This window comes from Apiospora phragmitis (genome assembly GCF_038363925.1).
Source record: "Apiospora phragmitis strain CBS 135458 chromosome Unknown utg000009l:1.0-1189150.0:1.0-1190623.0, whole genome shotgun sequence".
Taxonomy (NCBI): domain Eukaryota; kingdom Fungi; phylum Ascomycota; class Sordariomycetes; order Amphisphaeriales; family Apiosporaceae; genus Apiospora; species Apiospora phragmitis.
In genome coordinates this window covers 20,525-42,503 of record NW_027117408.1, presented here as the reverse complement: position 1 = coordinate 42,503, position 21,979 = coordinate 20,525, and the positions used below count along the sequence as shown (strand labels likewise).

The 21,979-nt window shown below is 37.8% G+C and overlaps 2 protein-coding genes across 2 annotated transcripts; one reads left to right on the top strand and one right to left on the bottom strand.

Annotated features, from left to right (window-relative positions):
* Positions 1-8,856: 8,856 nt before the first annotated feature.
* Positions 8,857-10,345, bottom strand: PG994_009509 (uncharacterized protein; the record flags this gene model as incomplete). Its single annotated transcript, XM_066860918.1, has 3 exons — positions 8,857-9,194; positions 9,252-9,984; positions 10,067-10,345. The coding sequence occupies 3 exons, from the start codon at positions 10,343-10,345 to the stop codon at positions 8,857-8,859; spliced, it is 1,350 nt and encodes a 449-aa protein (XP_066713088.1).
* Positions 10,346-13,154: 2,809 nt separating this feature from the next.
* Positions 13,155-14,599, top strand: PG994_009508 (uncharacterized protein; the record flags this gene model as incomplete). The annotated part of the gene is made up of 6 exons (XM_066860917.1): positions 13,155-13,414; positions 13,473-13,495; positions 13,549-13,568; positions 13,619-13,963; positions 14,019-14,057; positions 14,102-14,599. 6 exons carry the CDS (start codon positions 13,155-13,157, stop codon positions 14,597-14,599), a joined length of 1,185 nt encoding a protein of 394 aa, XP_066713087.1.
* Positions 14,600-21,979: the final 7,380 nt, after the last annotated feature.

Here is a 21,979-nt window from a genome sequence, read left to right as displayed (position 1 = left end):
ACGCGTACGGTTAACCTATTAATTAATACTAATTATTCGAAAGCTTTATTTAGAAATTTTTTAATAAAGGCGTCTACGGGGTTATTTCGGCCATCGATTTAATAGATCTCTAAAATCTCCCTTTTTTTATACAATTCTCGGAGCGATATAATATCGATTATTAGTCTTTTTTCGTTCGTCGTTCCTAGTTTAACTAAGTATTCATAAAATAATCTCGAGTTTATATAAAGGATTATTAATACTTCTTAAAATCCGAGGTTTCGTACAATTCTTTTTAACGTGGTATTAAGTGTAATACCGCTATCGATATTAGAAATTATACCGTATAATTCGTTAATTAATACGCTTCGAGTAATTCTTTTATATTTCGTCGAGCTCTAATAAATAATATTGCTTTAAATTTCGAATTAATCCCTCGTACGGTTAAGCTCTTGGTTTAAAATAACTAAGTATTCGAGCTAGGACGTCAAGTCTTTATTATTTACGAAAAAACCGTCGGTAAAAATATATATCTTTATACGGTAAAGATTAAGCGGGATATATTTTAAGCCGCGTATCGGATTCTAAATTTATTAATTAATCCGTATATTCAGGCTCTCGATATCTTTATTTTTTAAGGTTTATACTTAAGCAGCGGTAGATAAGTCGTACGCTGCCTCTAGTTAATAGATAGATACGAGATATACTCCTTTCGTACGCTAGGAGACGTATTATTAGCTTTTATTAATAGTTTTCGAGTTAATAAGTTTTAATTAGTTAACCTATCCCTTTTATTCGAAAAAGATATCGTATAATTCTAATCGAATTTTATTTTCGTTAAACTCGATCGGCGTATTTTCGGTTAAAATACTTTTTAATTTTATATGGAATTATTCCTTTATTAACTTTTTTTCCTCTTTTTTAAAAAAAAGGGGCTATAATAAAGCTAAACGTATCGTTAATTTATATTACTATAATACCGAAAGTATCCGGTCCCTCCGTAATAAATAATAAATAAGCGTTATATATTAATATAGTTATTCTTAAATTTTATACGTAATAATTATAATACGTTTTAAACTAATAAAATCTTAACTCTGCTAGTCCGTATAGGGGTAATACGATCTAAAATAGCGTTCCTTCGAGGTACTAGGTTTTTAGCTTTACTAATAAACACTAGGTTTTTAGCTTTACTAATAAACGTGCGTAAATTAATCGGTTTAACTTATTATATAACTAAGTATACGCCTATATAATATCGCGTAACTCGCCTTGTACGTTAAAGTTTCGGATTAAGGTCGGTCCGAAAGCTAAAAGGAATCTTTGGCTTATCCGCTGGATTATCGGTGACTAGGTCAAAATAGCCTCCTTTTTTATATCTCCATAGCCCTATATTACGAGCCTAGACTTCTCGTACGGCTTCGTAGTTTTACCCTTAATCTCTCGTGTAAGCCGTATTTTGAAAATTTTCCGGCCGGTATATATGTTCGGGTCGAATCGAATAAATTCGAAAACCCTTCGTGCGGCGAAATTATTAATCTCTTCTATATCGAACTCTTAGAACGGGTATTTAAACGAGGTAATAACCCTGTTTTATTAAAGCTTAATTATTAGCTCGTAATTCTCTTATTCTTTTTAAGTAAGGAATATAACGGCTTAAGCGTTCCGGAGTAGATATTTTCTAAGTCGTCCTCGGCCGCGTTATATAAGAGCTACCGTAATTTCCTCGGTTATCGGTTCGGTATTTAGGGTATTTGCTAGCTTTTCCGGATCTGCTTATAATTCCGGTTAATCGTATGGTTCTCTAGCTTCCTCCCGGTAATACGACTTGATTTAGGTTATTCGAAAGGTTTTTAAGCCGTTTAGGGTATTTACTCGGATCGTATAGTCTTCGATAATTATTATCTTGTATGGTCCGGTTTATCCTTTTTTTTCTCGCCAAATTAGGACTTTACTCCGGAGCGGGAGTATTAAGATATTTTAAATAACTGGTCTATTCCGGGTATTTAAAGCTCGGTAAATATCAATATTTATATATATTTTCCGAAATATCTTTATTACTTTCTATATAATTTCTTCTCGTACTTAAATTTTTAATAATAGTCATAAGTTCCTATCGATACGAAGGTATATTCCGAACACGAGTAAAGTAGGTATTAGGCCGTTAAAGCCAGCAGTATCGTTTAAAGCTTTAATTATTATTTAAAATATTATTTCGGTATTTATATAATAACCGAGATCCTTTTATAAAATATCGAAGGCCCTACGTAACGCAATATACGTTTATTTAACTTTACTTATTACCTAATAAGCTTCGATAAGTATTTACTTATAAATAATTCTTATTATTTATATATAATCGCGAAACTCTCTTTAAAAATACGTACCCGGATTATACGAAATATAGTTAAGAGGTCCCTAGTATACGTATATCCAGCATTTATAAAAGGTATTCTAAGTGTTTCGTACGCTAAGCGAATATAGGAATATAGCCGCTTAAAAGGACGTACTCGAATCGATTACGTAGAGTACGTTCTATTTATTAATATAAACAATGTTTATAATCATTTCGTAATTAAAGTCGTATTCGTTTTATAACGAGAATTTAAATCTTTATAACGCCGGATTATATAATTAATATTAGGAGCATAACTTCTAGATCTCGTCGAGAATAGTAAGGTCGATATCGTCGTAGCCGGCGTTCTTTAAAAAAGTATAGAGTTTCTCTATATAAAAGTGTTTAAAACGTCCGTAGAGGTATCGAAACTGTTTTTTAATAAAATATAACGTCGTTTCTATACGGCCGGTATTAAAGAACAGGTATCCCTATTTCTTAATTATAAGGAGTATTTTGCCGTCCTTTTATATAATAAAATTAAGAATATTATTATAATACGTTTTAAGCCGGTTAATATTATATAATAAAAATAAAAAAAAGGTTATAATATTTAAAATATAATACTTTATTACTCTTAATAAGTTTTATATATTAATTATTTTAATTAACGAAATAGGTTTTAAACTTCCGAACTTCATCTCGGCGTTTCCCGGGGTCTAGTCGATTCGTACGTTTAAGTTTTCTTATATATAGGCCTCTACTTAAGGCTTTCTAATTATTAAAAACAGGGCGGTGCCGGTATTTCAAAGCTCTCTTTAATAAGTCTAGCTATATAGGCTATTAATGTTAAATTAGTCGGCCCGTACGGTAATTTCCGAATAGATATCCTCGTTAATAAGCCGGTGGTAGAACGCGGCGTCTATTAGGTAAGTAATACCTTATCGTGCATCTTTTAGATCGAGGTATTCGTACTCTTTTTTATTATTTTTTAACTCTTCTTTATCCTTTTCTTAATCCTAAACGAACGTTTTGTATTTATCTTAAAAAAGGGGGCTTTATCTAACGCTATCGCACGCTTGGAAATATTAGTTCCTTACTCGGAACTATTTTTCGGCTAAGTGGTTTATTAATTAATAGCTTTATTTATAGCAGATTCGGCAGGTTCCTCGTTCGAACTTCCGGTTCTTATACGGTAATCTTAATCGGAAGGTACCGGCGGGTCGCTAGATCCTTTCCTATCCTAGTAGTCGGCTATTATACGATAATCTATTATCGTAGGCTAGTCGGTTTCCTTTTATACGATTATTTATAAACCGTTTATTAATTAAGTACGTATCCTTAACTAGGTTTCGATATAATTCTTCCGTTAAATATTATTTTAATAATATTTAATCTATTAATATATTTAGTAATACGCGAAGGTCCGAAAATAACGTTTCGTATATTAGCTTTTAATTAATAAGGGCCGGTATAAGCTTTAAAACTTCTCGGCAAGCTTATATAATTAAGGTATAAAGAGCGATCTCTTTTTCGAATCCTTTTCCGAAGGCTCGTTATACGAATTAAAGCTTATTTAATAAGATTTTTAAAATTTCGATAAGTTATTTCTCGGCGTTCTTACTTTTTATTTATATAAAAAAGGCTATCGTTTAATCCGTAAAATATTATATATAATTTATTATTATATTAAAGTACGAGTTTATTAAATAATATATCTCGTCTTATCTTTTTTCGAGTCTAATATAGTTAAGATAAAATACCTCTATACGGCCGGAAAAAATATCTAGGAAAACTATATAGTATTAGTTTTTTAATATATCTAGCCGTCGGTATGTTCCGATAAATATCCGTACTCTATCGCAAAAGATGTCGTATAGTTTACCGGTATAGTTCTTTTCCTTCCTCTACACCTTCGAGAAAGTAATAACCTTATTCTAATCGATTTTACCGTTATAAATAGCTCGGTTTAAAAGGATATCGTATTTCGTAACGTATACTAGACCAGATAATCGTACGGTCTAGTCCGGTAATACCGGAGTTAGAAAAAAAAAGGGATAATATTTTATAACGTTTAGGTATTTAAGAATTTAAGGTTAAACGTTAAGCCTAGAGTATCCCGTAATATCGCGGACGATTACTTTATACGGAGACCGGGTGTTTCTCGTTTAGGCGGCGGTTATTCGATTATTTATTCTAAGGAAGAGTATAAAACATCCCTTTTTCGGGTTTCCGAAGTCGGTTCTACCGGTCGGTCCTATTAATATACGGGAGCGGCCGGTAATATTAGTTGTGCGAGCTTATTTTTAAAAAATCCGCCTATTAGGATATTAATTCCGTTTTTTTTAAAGTAATAATAAAGCTTTTTTTAAAATATACGGTTAATTTAATTAAACTAGTATTTAATTTATCCTTCGAATTTTATATTAAACGCCTTTTAAAAAAACGTTCTTTTTATTTTTTATATATAATATTTTAAAAAGTATTATATAAAATATATTATAAATAATTCGGGTATTATCTTTTTAAAAAATATTCTTAAAAGTTCGAGTTTTTAAAAAACGAGGTTAACGTTCTTTTTTTAAACTATTAAAAAAATCCCGGTATTTTAAAAAACTTTTTTATATATAAATAGTTCGGGGTCTAAAGTTATCGGTTTATCTAAGTTCGATACGTCCGGGCTTAATCCCGATTCGCCGACCGTAATTAATTCTATTTTAATAAGGGTTATTATCTTATAAATCGTATAATAAAGTTATTTAAATATATAATTATATATAGCCTAGCTAGTTTCGCGTATAATTCGAAACCTGGTCTCCTCTTTATAATATACACTCGGGAAAAGGGGTTCCTCTTCGTACGGTTAATTTAGTTCGGCTCTTCCTCCGAATCTCTAACGGGCGGAAATTCTCGGGGCTCCTTAGCACGGTCGCCTTTACGTCGGTAGGGGCGTAGAACCGTTTCTTCACTCTTACTAATCTATAATCGCCACGGGCAACCACTAATTAGTATTAAATAAGCTCTCGTATATACGTACAGGTTCCGGTTTTAATCGGGGTTTAATCGTTATATTTTATTATTCATATCTATCTTTAATACGAGCTACGAGGGGTATTATATACCCTTCTTAATAAAATAAGAAAGGGGTTCGTACGCGTAGGTACGTAGCACCTTTTTTAAAGTAATATAGAAAACCTTAGTTCCTGCTATTCCAATAAATATAAATAATTTAGCCCGGTATTACGCGCGCGCCGTATAAAATCGGTAATAAGCGCGGTAAATAAAATTATAATAATATTTATATTAACATATATTTCGGGTAACGCCGGTAATAAAAATAGTACGTTTTTCCTAGCCCTTATTAAGAGTATAACGATAAATATAAAACCTTTTCGTATCGTTAATACTCGACGGGCCTCGTTTTCTTATTTTATTAATTATTAACGCGCCCTTTTCTCGAGTAACGTTTTAAGCACGCCGTTAGCTTTTTATTATTAACGCTCGGCCGCGTCGTCGAGAGCCTTTTCGAGCCGTTTCGCCGCTCGTTCCGCTTATTAGTCTTTGTTTATATCGTTTCGTTTTCGGTTTTTCTCGCCGCCGTTAATATTAATACCTGTTTTCCCTTCGCCGCCGCTATTATTATCGCTACGTTTAAAATAGCGGTATTAAAGCTAATTAATTTCGTAATAATTAATTATTATTTATAATTAAAGCTAGTTCGGGAATTATATATTAATAGCGTAGTATTACCGCGCGATCGCGTTATTATATATTACTTATAGATTTTAAATCGATTCGAACCGCGCTTTTATATATGCCTCTTCTGTCGCCGCGTTTTTTATAGCCGCCCTATTTTTTCTCCTCCCCTCCTTTTCATTTTTGTTTACGAGATCGATTTCGAGTTACCGTATAACGAGCCCGCGGATTATCCGGCTTAGCTCGATTGCTACGTATCGGTAGTCCGCCGTTAATAACTCGATTTCGACGTGCCGGCCCGTTACCTATACGAGCTATTTATTTAGTTCCGCCGTTTGCTACGCGCCCGCTTACCCGTCCCGTTAGAATAGTAATTTAAGCCCCGGCGCCGGCCTTTATACGCCGGTTAATATTTAAAGTAGCCGCTTAAATAAGAGTAGTTAAACGATATATATAATTATTATTATATCGACCCGTATCGAGAGAAAGCGCGTTATTTTTTAATTAATATTTTAAATTACTTTATTTTTATCGCGATTATTAATGAATAATACGTTATTATTAATAACGAAAATATGCCGGAGTACTTATTATATATTATAATATTATAATATTATAATTTGCGGCCTTTAGCTTAGCTACCCGTTTTAAATATACGTATTAACGAAATAAACGCGCCGGAAGTTTTATAGCCGGTCGAGCTAGCGCCGTATAGGCTCGTTTTATTATTCCCCTCGCTATTCGTTTTATAATATTATACGCGTAAGCTTAATTAGCCGCCCGTATTTTAACCGTAATTAACGGTTTATTTTATATATTATAAATAATTAACCGGCCTTTTCGAATATAACTATATTAATAATTTACGCGAAATTAAATAATCTCGTTAATACGCTTTAATTATTAAAATAAAGTTCGTTTAATAACGCTTTCGCTTTATTTATAACGGCCTGTACGTTTTATTAAAACGCTTTAATACGGATCCGTTATTCGAAATAATATAATACCGTTTTTTTTTACCTCGTTTTTTATAGTACCGCCGGCGTATTAATTTTTTTTAACGGTACTTTTTTTTATATATTATTTAATATATAATTATATTAACCGGCGTATTTAATTTATTTATAAACTATACCCGGTATATTTATTTAAAATATTCGACCGCGTTAATATTAATTATTTCCGCGTTTTCCGGTTACTTTTTAAACGCCGCCTTTAATAATAATACCCGCGTATATTAAAGCAGCTTTATAAGCCGGCCGGTATAATTTTTCGCTTATTATTACGCGCGCCGCTCGGTATCGACCCCGAGTACGGCCGCGAAGTGTAGTAGCGGGCTTTTAAAGATTTAGCCTTTTAATTTCTATTAGAGCGAATAGACGTAGAACTGAAAGACGGCGCGCCTAAGCAGCCCCCTCGTATCCCGGTCTTCCCTTTCGTCGTCGTTATCGTCGCCCTCCTCCCTCCTTTTTTTCGTCGTTAAGCGTTTCGACCACGTCGCCGAGCGCGTCCCACTACCGGTCGGCGAACCGGATCCCCCGCTACGTTTCCGCCTCTTCGCGCCCGAGCCTATACGCCCGTATGTAATAATAAAAATAATAATTTTAATACTTTCGATATTATATTATTATATTAGCGTGCTTTTCTTATTTAAACGGCCGCCCCGCCGGCTTATTAAGATCGATACTTTCGAGTTAACGTAGCGTTTCGTACGGTACTTATACGACCCGTTCGAATAACCGCGCCGCCTCGCCGTCGAACGCCCGCGCGAGCCGCGTTAGCCGTGCTTACTCGGTCCGCGTATCGGTATCGCATAGCTTCGCCCGGGTCGCCGGCGGGAGCGGCGCCGCGCTTGCTTCGTATAATGTTATTAAATCCTTCCTTTTTAAATATTACGCTTAGTTTATTTTATATACCTAAATCGAATTATTATCGAAACTCGCGGGCCTTTCGGTTATTTTTTATCGCGCCTTGTTTTTAGCCGCTAGTTATATCCTGTACGCCGCGAATATCCGCGTTTAGCCGTTACCGTCGCCGTCGTTATTATTTTCTTTTCCCGCCTTTTTACCGCTCGCGTTATCGTCGTCGTCGTTATCGTCGTCGTCATCGTTATCGTCCGTTATAATTTAATACCGCGCGTACCGGCCCCGCGCGAACGCCTAAAGCGTCGCGCGCTCTTAACCTTTCCCGTTTTTTATCCTACCCGCGCCCGCGTACGCGTAATACGACGCGTTCGTTTAATTAATCGTTTAATACTTATAATTACGCCGTAAATAATAATAATTCGTTAAACGCGGCACCCGGGGTAGTAACGCGTTCTTATTATTCGGTAACGATATTATATATAGGTCGTATAATAAGAGTATTACCGCGTACGCCGTTACTATTACGAACGCTTCTTTTTTTAAACGATAAGCCGCGCGGAAATATATATTAATATATATATTATTTAGTCGTAATATCGTTATATAACGTATATAAGAAAAGAGTTAACGCGGCCGGTTATATTATATTTATTTCTATTTTATTTTCGTATATACGGAAAAAAGTTTTTAAAAAAAGAAAAAATAAAAAAAAAAAAAAGATCGCCGGCCGGAATCGGCGTATAAAATATAAATTTAAAAATAATCTATTTTATTCGTCCTTTCGCGGTTATTAGTTATTATTTTTAATCCGAACGAACCCCGACGTATTTTAAATAAGGGGGGGCGCGCGGGGTACGACGCGCCCGCTAATTAACCGCGTTGCCCTGCTACGTGTTATCCTGTTACGAGCCGGGGGGGGCGGGCCCGTACGCTACACCGAATCGCGAAGTTATTCTGCCCGAACAACCGGCGGAATAACGCCTAAGCCAGGCTACTCATGCAACATCCCCCACGTAGAGAAAAAGAATAGGGATCGTCCTGGTCCATCCGGAGCTCCTGGATAGTGCCGCTATTGGCCTTGCCGTAGAGTCTGGCATCTGGGGTCATGGCAATAGTAATGAATCCGGTTTCTGCCGATTCGTTCAACAGCTTGATCTTTTCTTCCGAGTGCCAGTCGTTGATCAGAGGGTCCCAATACTTGACCTTCACTGATCCATCTTTAACCAATGCCGCCACAAGCGCACAGGTCCGGCCACGGAACGATACAGCAGCAAACCCCTGCGAGACGGACGGCGGGATGTCGTACATGATGTTTCGACCTGTTGTTTACACTGATGTCAGAGCTGTAGGTATAGGAACAATAAGAAACAGCTCACCGAGATTCGTCCACCACCAGTTCCCGTTCTGGAAGTCCTGCCACGTCGACCCCATGACGCCGTTGGTGCTGAAGAACCCCCACAGGTAGTCCGACGCGTTGCCGTAGTCCATCGAGATGAGCGCCATGCTGGAATTGGCGGCGAGGCGGCCGCTGGCCACGGTGGCGGTCCAGTTGTACGTCGAGTTGGCGACCAGGTAGTTCTGGTGCTCGTCTTCAAACGTCAAGGACAGCGTGCCGTCGCCGCAGCCGGCCGTGGCATTGTGGCAGCGCTGCCACGCCGCGGACAACTGTGAGCCGGGCGCCGCCGAGAGCTTCACGTCGCTATGCGGGCCGATGTCGCCCCATTCCCATTCCGTGAGAGAATCGTCGTGGGTTACGATCTGCGTGATATTGTTACTGGGTGTCAGGTAGAAGAGGCTCAGCTCGTTCACAGTTTGATCGGCTTTTCTGGCAGGGTTTGATATGGCAGTCGCCGTGAGTGGTGTGCCGGCACGAATGCCGAGACTGATGCCGCTTTCTTGGAAGATCTGGCTGATGTTGACCGGACCCCAGCCACCGTTCTCTTGACGGTGGGCAATTAAGGACCCGTCGGCCTCCTGGCTGAAAACCACATAGATGGTCACGTTGGCTGCCGTGGTCCAATTGACGGCCGCCAGGTTTGACAAAGGGGTTGGAGCCTGGTGGGGTTTTCGGCTCAGAAGCGAGCCGGTCACTGCCCCCGACGGTGGCCACTATGAGCACCATCAGGACTGCTGCCGATATGAGCTTACCTCGCCGGCCAATACATCCGCATATCCTGGCTTTGTTGATCACCTCGCCGACAATGTTGCTGTTCGACGTCGCCAAGTGTGACTTGTTGCTAGCGAGCTCTGCCAAGGCCGAGACCGGGATGGACGCTCTCGGCTCCCAGTCGATCGGCGAATGCACTTCGATACCTTCGTGCTCGTTGTTCACTTCCAACGCTCCATCGGCGCCCTTGACTTCCAAGTCGCTCGCCTTGTCTATTCGGTCGCCAGATCTTGCATGGCGATTATAGTCGACCGAGCCGAACTGCGGTCTCCGCGGTATCTGAACTCCGCTGGTACTCTGCATCATGCCGCTGGCCCTGGTGCTTTATTGAGTCGGGGGTCGGTATACTCCGTGCGGAAGAATCTTGATGTCCTCGTAGAGAACGGCTGTCGTATCCATAGTATGCGCAAGTAGAGGTGTATGAATAGGCCTCACAGAACCCGACCTACGCGAGATCTTAGAGACTTGGGGATTTTGGAGGACACTCTTGGGAGGAGTAATGGAGAAGGGACCAAGAAGCACCCTTTAAACTGCACATGTAGATCATAAAAAAGGATGTGTGGTCAGCATGTAGTAACACAATAAATCAGGGCGTGGCGCAGCAGCTCTCCTCCCAATCACAACCACACCGGCGAGCTGCAAGAACCGGGTAAGCGATAACGCAAGGAGTGCCTAGTGGCCTAGGAGCTTGGCTTACAGGTGATCCAAAGTCCTGCCAAGTACGACTCGCTTTATCCCAGCCCTACCATAGGCCAGCCTTTCCACATGACTGGCATCGCCCCAAAAGAACATGACGTAGCTGAAGGCTCTGTTCTCGGTGTGCAGAACTGCTGTGTGCATTGCTTTCTCACGCGCCTTACTACATGATTGGTACTGGGCGGACTCGTGGCCGTCAATGGCTGAAGGGATGCATGGTGGCGCACCACTGGGCGCGGACGACACGTCAGGCTGCTGGCTGCCTCCAAAAGGCAGGGCCGGACCTGAGTGAGGACGATGCGAACGTTGAGGTTCTCGTTGCATACCAGGAGAAGTCAACAAGTTGTCGGCGTGCCTTAATTCAAACGCAACTGAAGCGATGTGGAGAGCGTAGACGAGGCGTACAAGCAAATGCCCATCAGCTCCATGCTTGACTGAACTTGCTAACGCCAACATTCGGTAAGTCCAGATGGAGCAACAGGTTGAAATGTCTCAGAAAACACGAGTAGCCAGGGAGAAATTAGTGCAGCAGCGCATGCAACAAATGCAGTCAAGCATGTAGAGCTGTAGCAGCTTATGCAGTAGCCGCCTTAGACCTTCAAGAGTGACACCATCTGCCGCGCTGCGAATGTGCAGCTTTTGAGCACCGATGTTACAGGACACTCAGAGAGTACTGGCAAAAGGGCGTACAGATCCAGGTTTCGAGAAACGGGCAACGAAGCCCAGCTTGAACCAGCACCGAAGAAGAACATGGAAGGCGGCATACACCATGGACTAGTTGCCGAGTTGCCACAGAAGATGGTGCGCGCGACGGGGCCACGAGCACAAACCAAGGGCTTTCACGAAGACAGCGTGCCTTGATACTCTGCTGAGTAGTGTCTGCCCGTTCGAATCGTTACAGAGTCGGGCTGCGCATGGTTGGCGGAAATTTGCCTGGGGAAGCGACTGGGGCGAGTCTCAATGCAAAATCATGGCCGGTATTGATGGCGGGTAGCTGAAACTGTTTCCCTTATCGTCGGATTTCGAATCATTAGTCTAGCCGCGCTACTTTTCGTTCAATAGTCGTCCTACTAGACCTGTCTCCCCCTGATGCAGACGCCACATTATGGATACTACCTATTCCGCCTCTCTATCTTGTCAGCCACGTTTTTCAGCGCGCCGCGGCCGCCCGCCGAGCTGGTCTTGCTAGAAACTTCACCTCGGTCAGTAATCTACGGGCATTGCTGTCCGGCATGATATAGCTGAACCTTAATAGTAGGGGAAAGGGGGCGCACGTACTTAGCTCGCTGTCCGCCTAAAACCGCTGGGCTTGGCGCCTCAAGATTTAGTCTACCGGCGCTGATGTGATCACCAGTAAGCGTTTCAGATGGCAGGGACAGCCTTGTCTGTTATGCTTGACTGATATCCTCGGGATTATTGAAAAGAGATGCCAGAAAGATATCCTAGGGATTATTGAAAGGGGGATGCCAGACAGATAGCTTCGGGACCAGTTTACGGGAGATGTTACCTGACCCTATCCCATATTGTACATATGCGGTGCCGTCAAGTCATGACTTGTTACCCACCCCGCCTCGAGACGACTCTGACTAGCAAACCACAACATGGCGACGACAGCATGGCCGTGCAGAAATTGTATGCTTTACAAGACAAGTGAACATAAAAATAGACGACTACCATTAGAATTGACTGCTTTGTTTATTCGTATACTTTGACCTTGGTTGCTGCTGTTAGATAGACGAGCCGAGATGTCCGCGTTCTGCGCTTTGCCATTGTCTGCTAGTTTACTTTGTGGACTGACTCGATCGCAACCCCACCTCGCGGACAGATTATCTCTCCTGCATCTATACGCGCACCTCGGCGATCACCCCCCGCTTAAACTGATCTGCTCCCTAGTCAGGGCGGGCACCCGGACCAGCCAGCCGGGACCTCTCTGATGGTAGGAGCGTAGGAGCTAAGCAGCTGATAGTCTCCAATAATACGGGGTAATGGCCCCATCTGGACGCTGGTTCCGATCCACAAGGCCGGATGGCCCAAGATGCCGGGGTGACAGGTATACGAAGTGGCGTTAGTATTTCTTCCTAGGCCATTGCTTTTGCCCACTATCGACAGTCGCTCATAAACTACCCAAGCTACCCCAATGCGATTTTCATGACGGAACCAACGCGCCCCTTGTCGTCGCCAAATGGACATGACACTGGTTTCATCACTCCTAAATTAGTTCCCGCCACCATCCTCAGGGTCGAGACCGTTCTGCCCATGTTCCCACATTCCCCTGTAGCTGGAAGCAGAATCCTTGTAAGCTGACCCGTGGGCAATCTCTTATAACAAGCTCGCTGCCACATGAATTCCTTTGGACCGTCAACTTCGGTCCATTAACTTTCTTCACTCTCGCTAATCTTCCCCCCTAACCGCCACGATGCCCGGGTTTTTGGTCCCTGACCGCTACAAGCCACATGACAGCTCCGTCGACGACCTCATGATCATCAGCATCATATGGGGCATCACCATCGCGGCCGGCCTCTTCACGGCCTCCAAGGCCTACAAGCAATCCAAAGCCATGTACAAACGTACAGGGCAACTCTCGATCTACACCATCATGATCTGGGCCGAGTGGACGGCGTCGATGACGATTGGAGTGCTGTGCTGGTGCCATATTCGGGGCTACATTGAGCCAAGGTAGGTTCCCATTGTCTCTGTTGCTGCTACTGCTGCTGACCATTGGTTCCGAAACCAGCTTCTGGATCTACTTCTTCATCTGTGAGTACAGAGACAACGCCATCCGTGTGACACCACTTACTAAAATACTCTAGTAACCTTCTGGACCATTCAGGTACAACTCTTGTTATTCGTCCCGTACCGACCGCTGCTAACCAGATACAGATTCAATGCATCTGCCAAATTATCATCAATCGAATAGGCCTGCTGGCCCTTGACCAGAAGAGGATGAGAAAGATACGGTGGGGGGTCTTCGGCATCCTCGCTATGGTTAACATCAGCGTCTACTGCATCTGGATCCCTGCCCGCCTGCAGATCTCGGACGAGTACATATTCATCAACAAGATCTGGGACCGGCTCGAAAAAGTCATCTTCCTCATCGTCGACAGTAGTCTGAGTATCTACTTCGTGGTGCTCATCCGCCGGAATCTGATCGACAATGGGCTCACCAAGTATATGCCCCTGTACCGGTTCAACCTGTTCATGGTCGGGTGCTCGATTGCCCTTGATGTAAGTGCCTCAAGTCCGTACGTTCTTTCCAGTCCACCTCGCTGACTCTTTTTAGGTCATTCTGATTGTATCCATGTCAATCCCGAACGACATTGTGTGGGTTGCTATCCGCTACCGTCTGTCAATGTTTGAGCCCAGCTGACCGATTTAGCTACCTCCAATTCCACCCTTCTCGTCTACATGATGAAGCTGCACATCGAGATGAACATTGCCAGCCTGATCGCCAAGGTAGTGCGCGCCACCGGGGGCGGCAACAGCGACGGGCTCGGAAACAACAAGTCCTCGTCCCTGTCCCGGTCCCAAGGCACCGAGCTCAAGTCGACCAGCAAGCGACGGGCCACCAACCTCTTCTCGTCCTCGTCGAACCACCGCCGGCTCGACAACAACGACGGGACAAGGAGCCGGGGTAAAGACGCGAGAGTGCTGGGCCTCAGTGGGCACCACCAGTTCACGGCAAGTACCGGCGACGGGGCTCGCGACGAGGACTTCAGCGCGGCGGGCCATGAGCGGCAGATCAAGAAGGTCACGCAGACCACGGTCACAGTCAGCCATGCCAATGACCGCCACGACGAGGATGCCCAGTCGGAGTCGTCGACAAGCTATCTTAAGCATGATGAGTATGACAGCCCGGTGTAAACCATTCATCATCAAACATCTCCAAATATCAAACCACATATTCCCTGAAGGTTACCACGCCAATAACCAATCCTATATATTACAATACATAATTATCCCACCAAAAGGCTCGGCGTCTTGGCTTACGAATCACCTCGTCTAAACTTCCCCAGCTGACGGTTGCTTCTCCGAGGAAGACTATGAGGACATGCCGAACCGACAGCTGCATGCACCCGGGATGTTGGGGTTGTCTTCTGTTGCACGGAGTATATCAAGGCCACTCAAGGCTGTCAATGCACCAACCGAAACCACCATGATTAGCAACCAACCAACCGTACAGCATTGGTGAGCCACCTGGTAGTTTAGGTGTATTAGGTTAATATAAGACTTTTTTTATTAAATTTAGTTATATATCGTAATAATTTTTAATATTATTATTTTATATTAACCGGTAAGTTAAACCGAAAGCCGCTATTTATTAAAATATAATATTATAATCCTTATTATTAATATTAACACTTTATTTATTATAAACGTGTGTTTTAATATTTTATTTTTATTTAATAAATATTATTATTAATACTATCGTTAATATTATACCTCGCTACTATTAAATCGATTAAAGTAAAACTTTAACCGTTATTAAATCGTAAAAGAAAGCTTTTTTAATAAATACTTTAATTAAATCTTAACGACTATAATTATTATTATTATTATTATTACGCCGTAGGCCGAAGCCCTCGGTTCATCTTCCTAATAACTCCTAAGGTGTACATTGTTTTGGCAGTATTCACCCCAGGCCGCGGGAGGCCAGGTAAACTCGCAGCTGGCAACAACTGCCAAACCTCCTGCCTATAGATCCCAATAATATCTTCATTGCCACCAACAGGTTCCAAGTGTTGCCACCACCCTTCTCCTCGGCAGCGGTCTCTGCGATACAGACTTGCACATCAGCGTGGCGGGATTGAGACGCTCTAATCCTCTCGTGACTTCGATAGTGGTTCTGCGATTGTTTGTGGGGCTTCGGACTTGCGTATCGATTTAGGGAAGACTCATCCCTCCAGTCTTGGGGCTGCCATCGTACGGTTCTCGAAAAGTTGTTCTGTTCTCGGCGTACCTCGTACTCACCTACGTGGTACGGGATGGTAGGACGTATCGTGTCCCTGACGCCTGCAGGTTTATTTTATAGCCGCGGCAGGTAGGCTGTATACTGCAAATACCAGCAAGCTAGGGTAGGGCGAGGCCCTAGCCCGACTGGCTATACCGGGCGGTGAGAAACCCGGGGTCCGGACCTTCCCCAAAGCCAAAGGTCCGTTTGCCCTCCGCAGGAATCGAACCTGCAACTTCTCGTCGCCCACCAAGGTGCACGAAGCCTTAAAAGACAACCAGAAGCTCACCCAGCGCATGACCAGTGCGCCACTCGGGCAACGACTATAATTAAGCCGCGTAAAGCTGAAGTTTAAAAGTTTAAATTAGATTTCTAGTTTAATAATAAAAAATATTAAATATATAAGATTTATATTATTACTTAAACGCTATAACTTAAAGCTGTTATTAATTAAGGCTTATAAACTATAATAGGTTATCTCTTTAAAGAATATTATATTACCGCGTTTATTAATAAAATAACTAAGAGAAAAAATTAAGTATAATATTAACGTTAACGATTATTATTAAAATCTAGTCGCTTAAATAAAACTTAATTAATAAAACCTTTATAAAAATATAATAATTTATGAATTAATTATATCTTATAATAAATAATACTTATAATAGTTATTAATTTATTAAATTATTAATAACTTTTTACTTTTTAATTAAATTAAACTTAAAGAATTTTATATTATTTATATATTTAAACTTTTAAATTAAAGCACTTTAAGCTTTAATAAGCTAAAATATTATATAAATATGCGTTGTTTTTAAATTTAAGCGTTATTAATTAACTATTATTTAAGTATTATACGACGCGTTTAAATAAATTTATTTAGTTTTTAATAAATAATATTTTTTTAATAAAATAAATATATATAACTATATATGTTTTTCTTATAATATATTAATTAATTAACCTTGAAAAATAATTCTTAAACTTTTAAAAATTACCGATTACTACACTTAGGCCTAGGAACACCTCTCGCTATAAAAAGGCCCCCGCTACCACCGTAAGCACCGCTTAGCGAGACCTTACTATAAAAGTAAATAACGATAATAATAATAATAGCCCTATTTAATAAGCGTTAATTAAATAAATTAAGGAACTTAAGTAAAAGAATATTAATTCCTAGTACTACTACGTTAAACTTAAAAAAAAGCGTAACGAGCTCTTAATTAAAGATACCTTAAAATAAGCACCTAATATAAATAAGCCACGCGAGGAAGTACGCCTCCTCCGTACCGCCGCTAATATTATCCAAACCCCTATTACACTTAAAGGAGGAATAAAGATTAACACGCTAACACCTTTTAACTAAATAAGCGGAAACCTTTAAAAGTTCTTTATTTAAATTAAAGCCTATTAGCGGTTTTATAAAAAACGTTTTAAAACGCCACTTAGTGAGTTATTTACGCCACCTCGTTTTTTAAAAATAAAATACTTATTTAATTCGAACCCTATTTAAACGAACTCGTAAAAAACGATTAATAAATTAAACTATATTATATAAAGGTATGACGAATTTTTAAAAATTATAACGGCTTTAAATAAGCCTTTAAGTTACTTTTTTAAAACGTTGATAAAAAGCGATAAGTGAAGAAAGAATTCGAAACTTTTAAGTAAAAAAGATTAGCCGCATTTTATACCGTAGAGTTTCGACGTATTATAATTAGATTAAATTATACCGAAACTACGAAGATTATAACATATTATTCAAAATTAAAAGAGGATTTTAAAAACGAACTTAACTAGGTTAATACCCTTAATAATTTCCTTTTATATATAAAGTTTATTATTAAAATCGATACTCGTATATATAAATAACGCCGCGAGAAATAAAGCGAATAGTAATAATAAACTAATCGAATTTAAGCTAATATAAAATAACTACGTTATTATAATAATATGCCACTTAAGAATATTACGACGTATAGCTATTATAATAAACCTATAGATCTCGACGCTATTAAACACGATAAGTATAATAAAAAGTAATATATCACTTGCTATAACTATTAAAAATAAGGATATTACGCCTGAAAATATTGAGCCCCGAAAAAGGACTTCTAGAAAATCCTAAACGGACAGTATATTAACGCTGCCTAAATAGAGAACACCCCTATAACAGTTATTAAAAATAACAACGCTATTATAAAACACGGCATCCTATCTTAAATAGCCTATTACAATAACGAATATACCTCAGACTTAATAAATAAAAAAAGAACTGAATATTTCCTTAAAGCCCTTTAAATTAAAAGAAACTATAGCCGAAACGTCGCGATAATACGGAAAAAGCAACCCCTTTTATATAACGAAAACAGTAGTTTAATAAACGACACTATAAACTAGTTAAAGTAATTAATAATCTACGAACGTTGAGTCGGTATATTAATAAATGAGCTAATAAACGAGATCGCTAAATTTCGAAACTTAAAGACCGACGAATAAATAACTATTCTTAATATTCTTTACTATAATTTAAAACACCTACGTTAAATACTTATTACAGCCGGTTTTAATTAAAGAATCTATAGTAATTACGTTATAAAAAACAACGTTTAAATCTCTTTTATATATAAAAAATAATTTACGCTCTTATAAATCTTATACATATATAACGCTTATATAAAATACCTCGTAAAAAAACTCGAGTATAAATAGTTTCTTCGAAGGATTAATAAGCGACCTATTATATAATTATACCTTAATTATATTATCGAAAAGATTTAAACGTTAATCTTTAACGGATAACGCGTATACTTATTAATATAAAAAGATTTACGATAATTACGATAATACCACTTAAAAGGATAAAATTAAAAAAAGTACTTCGAAGATTAATACCTTAAATACGCTAAAAAAAGTCGCGAGCCTATAAACTTTTAAAAGAAAATATTTAATACTTTTACAACGTATAAATATATACCCGATAAAAAAAACCCTTATTATATTAAAGAATCTATAAAACGTTCATAAATTTTAACGAACTTAATAAACCTTTAAACTATTCGAAAAACCTGAATTATAAATACGGGGGATAGTATTTCACACGAGGAAAAGTATAAAACCACATTTATTAACTTATTAAAAAACGCCCTTTAAAAAAAAACAATAGGGAAGATATAATAATCGATTATAATAAATTATTAATTACTTATAAAAGCAGCGTTTAAAAAATAAACACCGCCTATTATAAAAAGATACTAATAAGCGGACTAAAATAAGTTATTATATTAAATAACGAATAATCGAGCTATTTATAAATATATTATATTAATAATAATTATAAAAAAGTCTATATTAAAGCGTTACTCGATAATAAAGCGTAAAGAAACTATATTTTCTTACGAATCGTTAATTACCTTAAATTCGAATCATAATAAAAAAACGCTTTATACCGATTTAAAACCGTTAATAAAAAACTTATAATTTATAACAATAAAGAAATACGGAAAAAAATCGTGAACTTTTCGATTAATATCGGAAAACGTTATAAATAAATTACGTATAATATTAAAGACGTCGTAAAATATGATATAATTTTAAAAATACCTTAATTACGAGTAAATAATCTTAAAATTAATTAAAAAATAAGTTAACTTTAATAAAATATATTAAAAAAACTTTAATTAATAAGTAACGGTTTAAAAAGCAACCCTTTAATTAATTTAAAATATTTAAAATATATATTATTATTAAAGAACTTAAGCCGAACGTTATAATAATTCGAAACTCTATTTATTACGAAACTAAAAATAATCTTACCGCTTTATATATAATAGGAATATAAAATACCCTTTAAAAATAAAAAAGAACCCTTATTTATACCTATATATAAACTTAACCAGGAGTACGAATAAACTTTAAAAAAGTATATCACGGAAAACCTCGAAAAAAGAGTTATATAACCATCTATATTATTAACAAGCTTCCCTATCCTCTTCGTCTCAAAAAAGAGTAAAAACGAGAAACTTGAATATTATATATATATTAATTATTAGAAGCTTAACGAGATTACTATTAAAAACCGGTACCCTTTTATTATAGTGTGTGTGGACTAACCACTGCGCCACAAAGCAAAAGCTTCGGAAATGACTCTTCGGGTTATTTCTGTCCAATTCTACGCCTTAAGTGCTACCCCGCGGGGGACTAACCCGCCGATCGTAACACCTTTACTTTTAATTAGCGACCTATAAAATAAACTATTACACGTTAAAAATTCTATAATACTTAACTATTATAACCCGACCTAATTATGCGGCTAAAAAACCCTATTTACCGGCACGGGATACGATAACCCGGTCTAGCTACGATATTATAACTAGTAATCGCACCGCCAGCTATATTAATATATACGCAGCCATACTTTAATAAGTATATAATAAAATAAGCGGCCCTAGCCCGCGTAGTAATAAAACGAATAAAAATAGACATAACGACTAGGTACGATAAGTTACGTAATAAACCCCGGAGCGACGAAAATTATAACGCTCGAGGTAAGCTAACTAAAGTTAGATCACCGTGATCTAAAAGATGGATCACCGTAAGCTAGCAACGAGATCACCGTAAACCTATAGATAATTTAAAGGATTAGTAAAAGAAGAATTAGATATATAACGAGAAATATCTCTTATATATTTTATATAAATACTCTTTACTTTAATAATTAATATAAGTATTAATTTAACTTATTAATAAAATAAATAACTTTAACGATTTTATTATAAATACCTTTAAATCTACGCACCTTAATTATCTTTATTCTTATAAACTATTACCTATTATATCGATAAAAGCGGACTTTTATCGCACGTTTAAATACTCTCTCGTATTATTAATATAAACCCTAGTACGTCTTATTAGGTTTCTTTTAAAACCTGGATAACGTTCGTTATATTAACCTCCTTAACGTATATAACCTAATTAAGATTAAGAAAAGAAACGAATAAAAAACCACGTTTTAAACTAAATACGAATATTTCGAATATTAAGTTATACCGTTTAGCTTAATTAACGTATTAGCTAGCTTTTAAATAATAATTAACCACGTTTTATACGAATATCTTAATAAGTTTATCGTAATCTATTTTAATAATATCTTAATCTATTCCGAAAATAAAGAATAGCACTAAGAGCACGTAACGCTAATACTGTAGAAGCTATAAGACGCTGATCTATTAATTAACTTAAAGAAAAGCGAATTCCACTAATAATTGATTATATTTATAAAATACGTAATATCCCCCGAAAGGTTCGGATAGAACCTTCGAAAATCTTAATAATTAAAGAGTAGTTTACGCCTATAAGCGCTATAAAAGTTAAATCTTTTTTAAAATTAATTAATTATTACCGGATTTAATAATATAGTTATTAGAACAGCTGGAACTGAAGCTGTCCATATTACTCTAAAAGGGGTGCCAGGTACCTGCGCCCACGAACCCCTTTTCTATTTCATGAAGAGGGGTATACGATGCCCCTCGTAGCTAGCACTGAAGATAGATATGAACAATAGAATAAGAACGATTAAACCTCGATTAAAACCGGAACCACCGTACGTACGAGAGCCCATTCAACAATAGTAATACTTTTAACGAACTTAATAAAAAAGGGTAAATTATTTTAATAAACGGAAATAAAGCCGGAGCCCTTTATAATATTAAGGAACGAATTTTTAACGAACTAATACTTTACGTAGTAAATTTTACTAAACCTTTTAAAGTCGAGACCGACGTATTAAACTATGCGATCAGAGGATAATTAAATTAACGAAATAACGACGAAAAGTCGCACCTTATCGCATTTTTTTTAAAAAAGCTTAATAAATTAAAACTTAACTATTAAATCTATAATAAATAATTAATAGCTATTATTAGAGCTTAAAAAAAATAAAAACATTACTTTAATAAAATAATAAAGCTAATAAAAATTTATAATAATTATTAAAACCTTATAACGTTTATTACTATTAAAGAGTTAAAAAACGTTAAATACGATAGTTTAAATTCCTTTCGAAATTTAACTTTATTATTATTTATTAAAAAGGTAACGAGAACGGTCGCGCCGATATATTAAGCCGATAATAAAACTATTAAGAAAATGTTTTACTTAAAACGCGAATTATCTTAACTTACGACTAAAATAATAACCTCGTACTATTATAATAATTAGATACTACGAGCTACGTTTAATATAATAATAACTAAGTCGCTAAGTTTTAATAACTAGATTAACGTACCCCACGG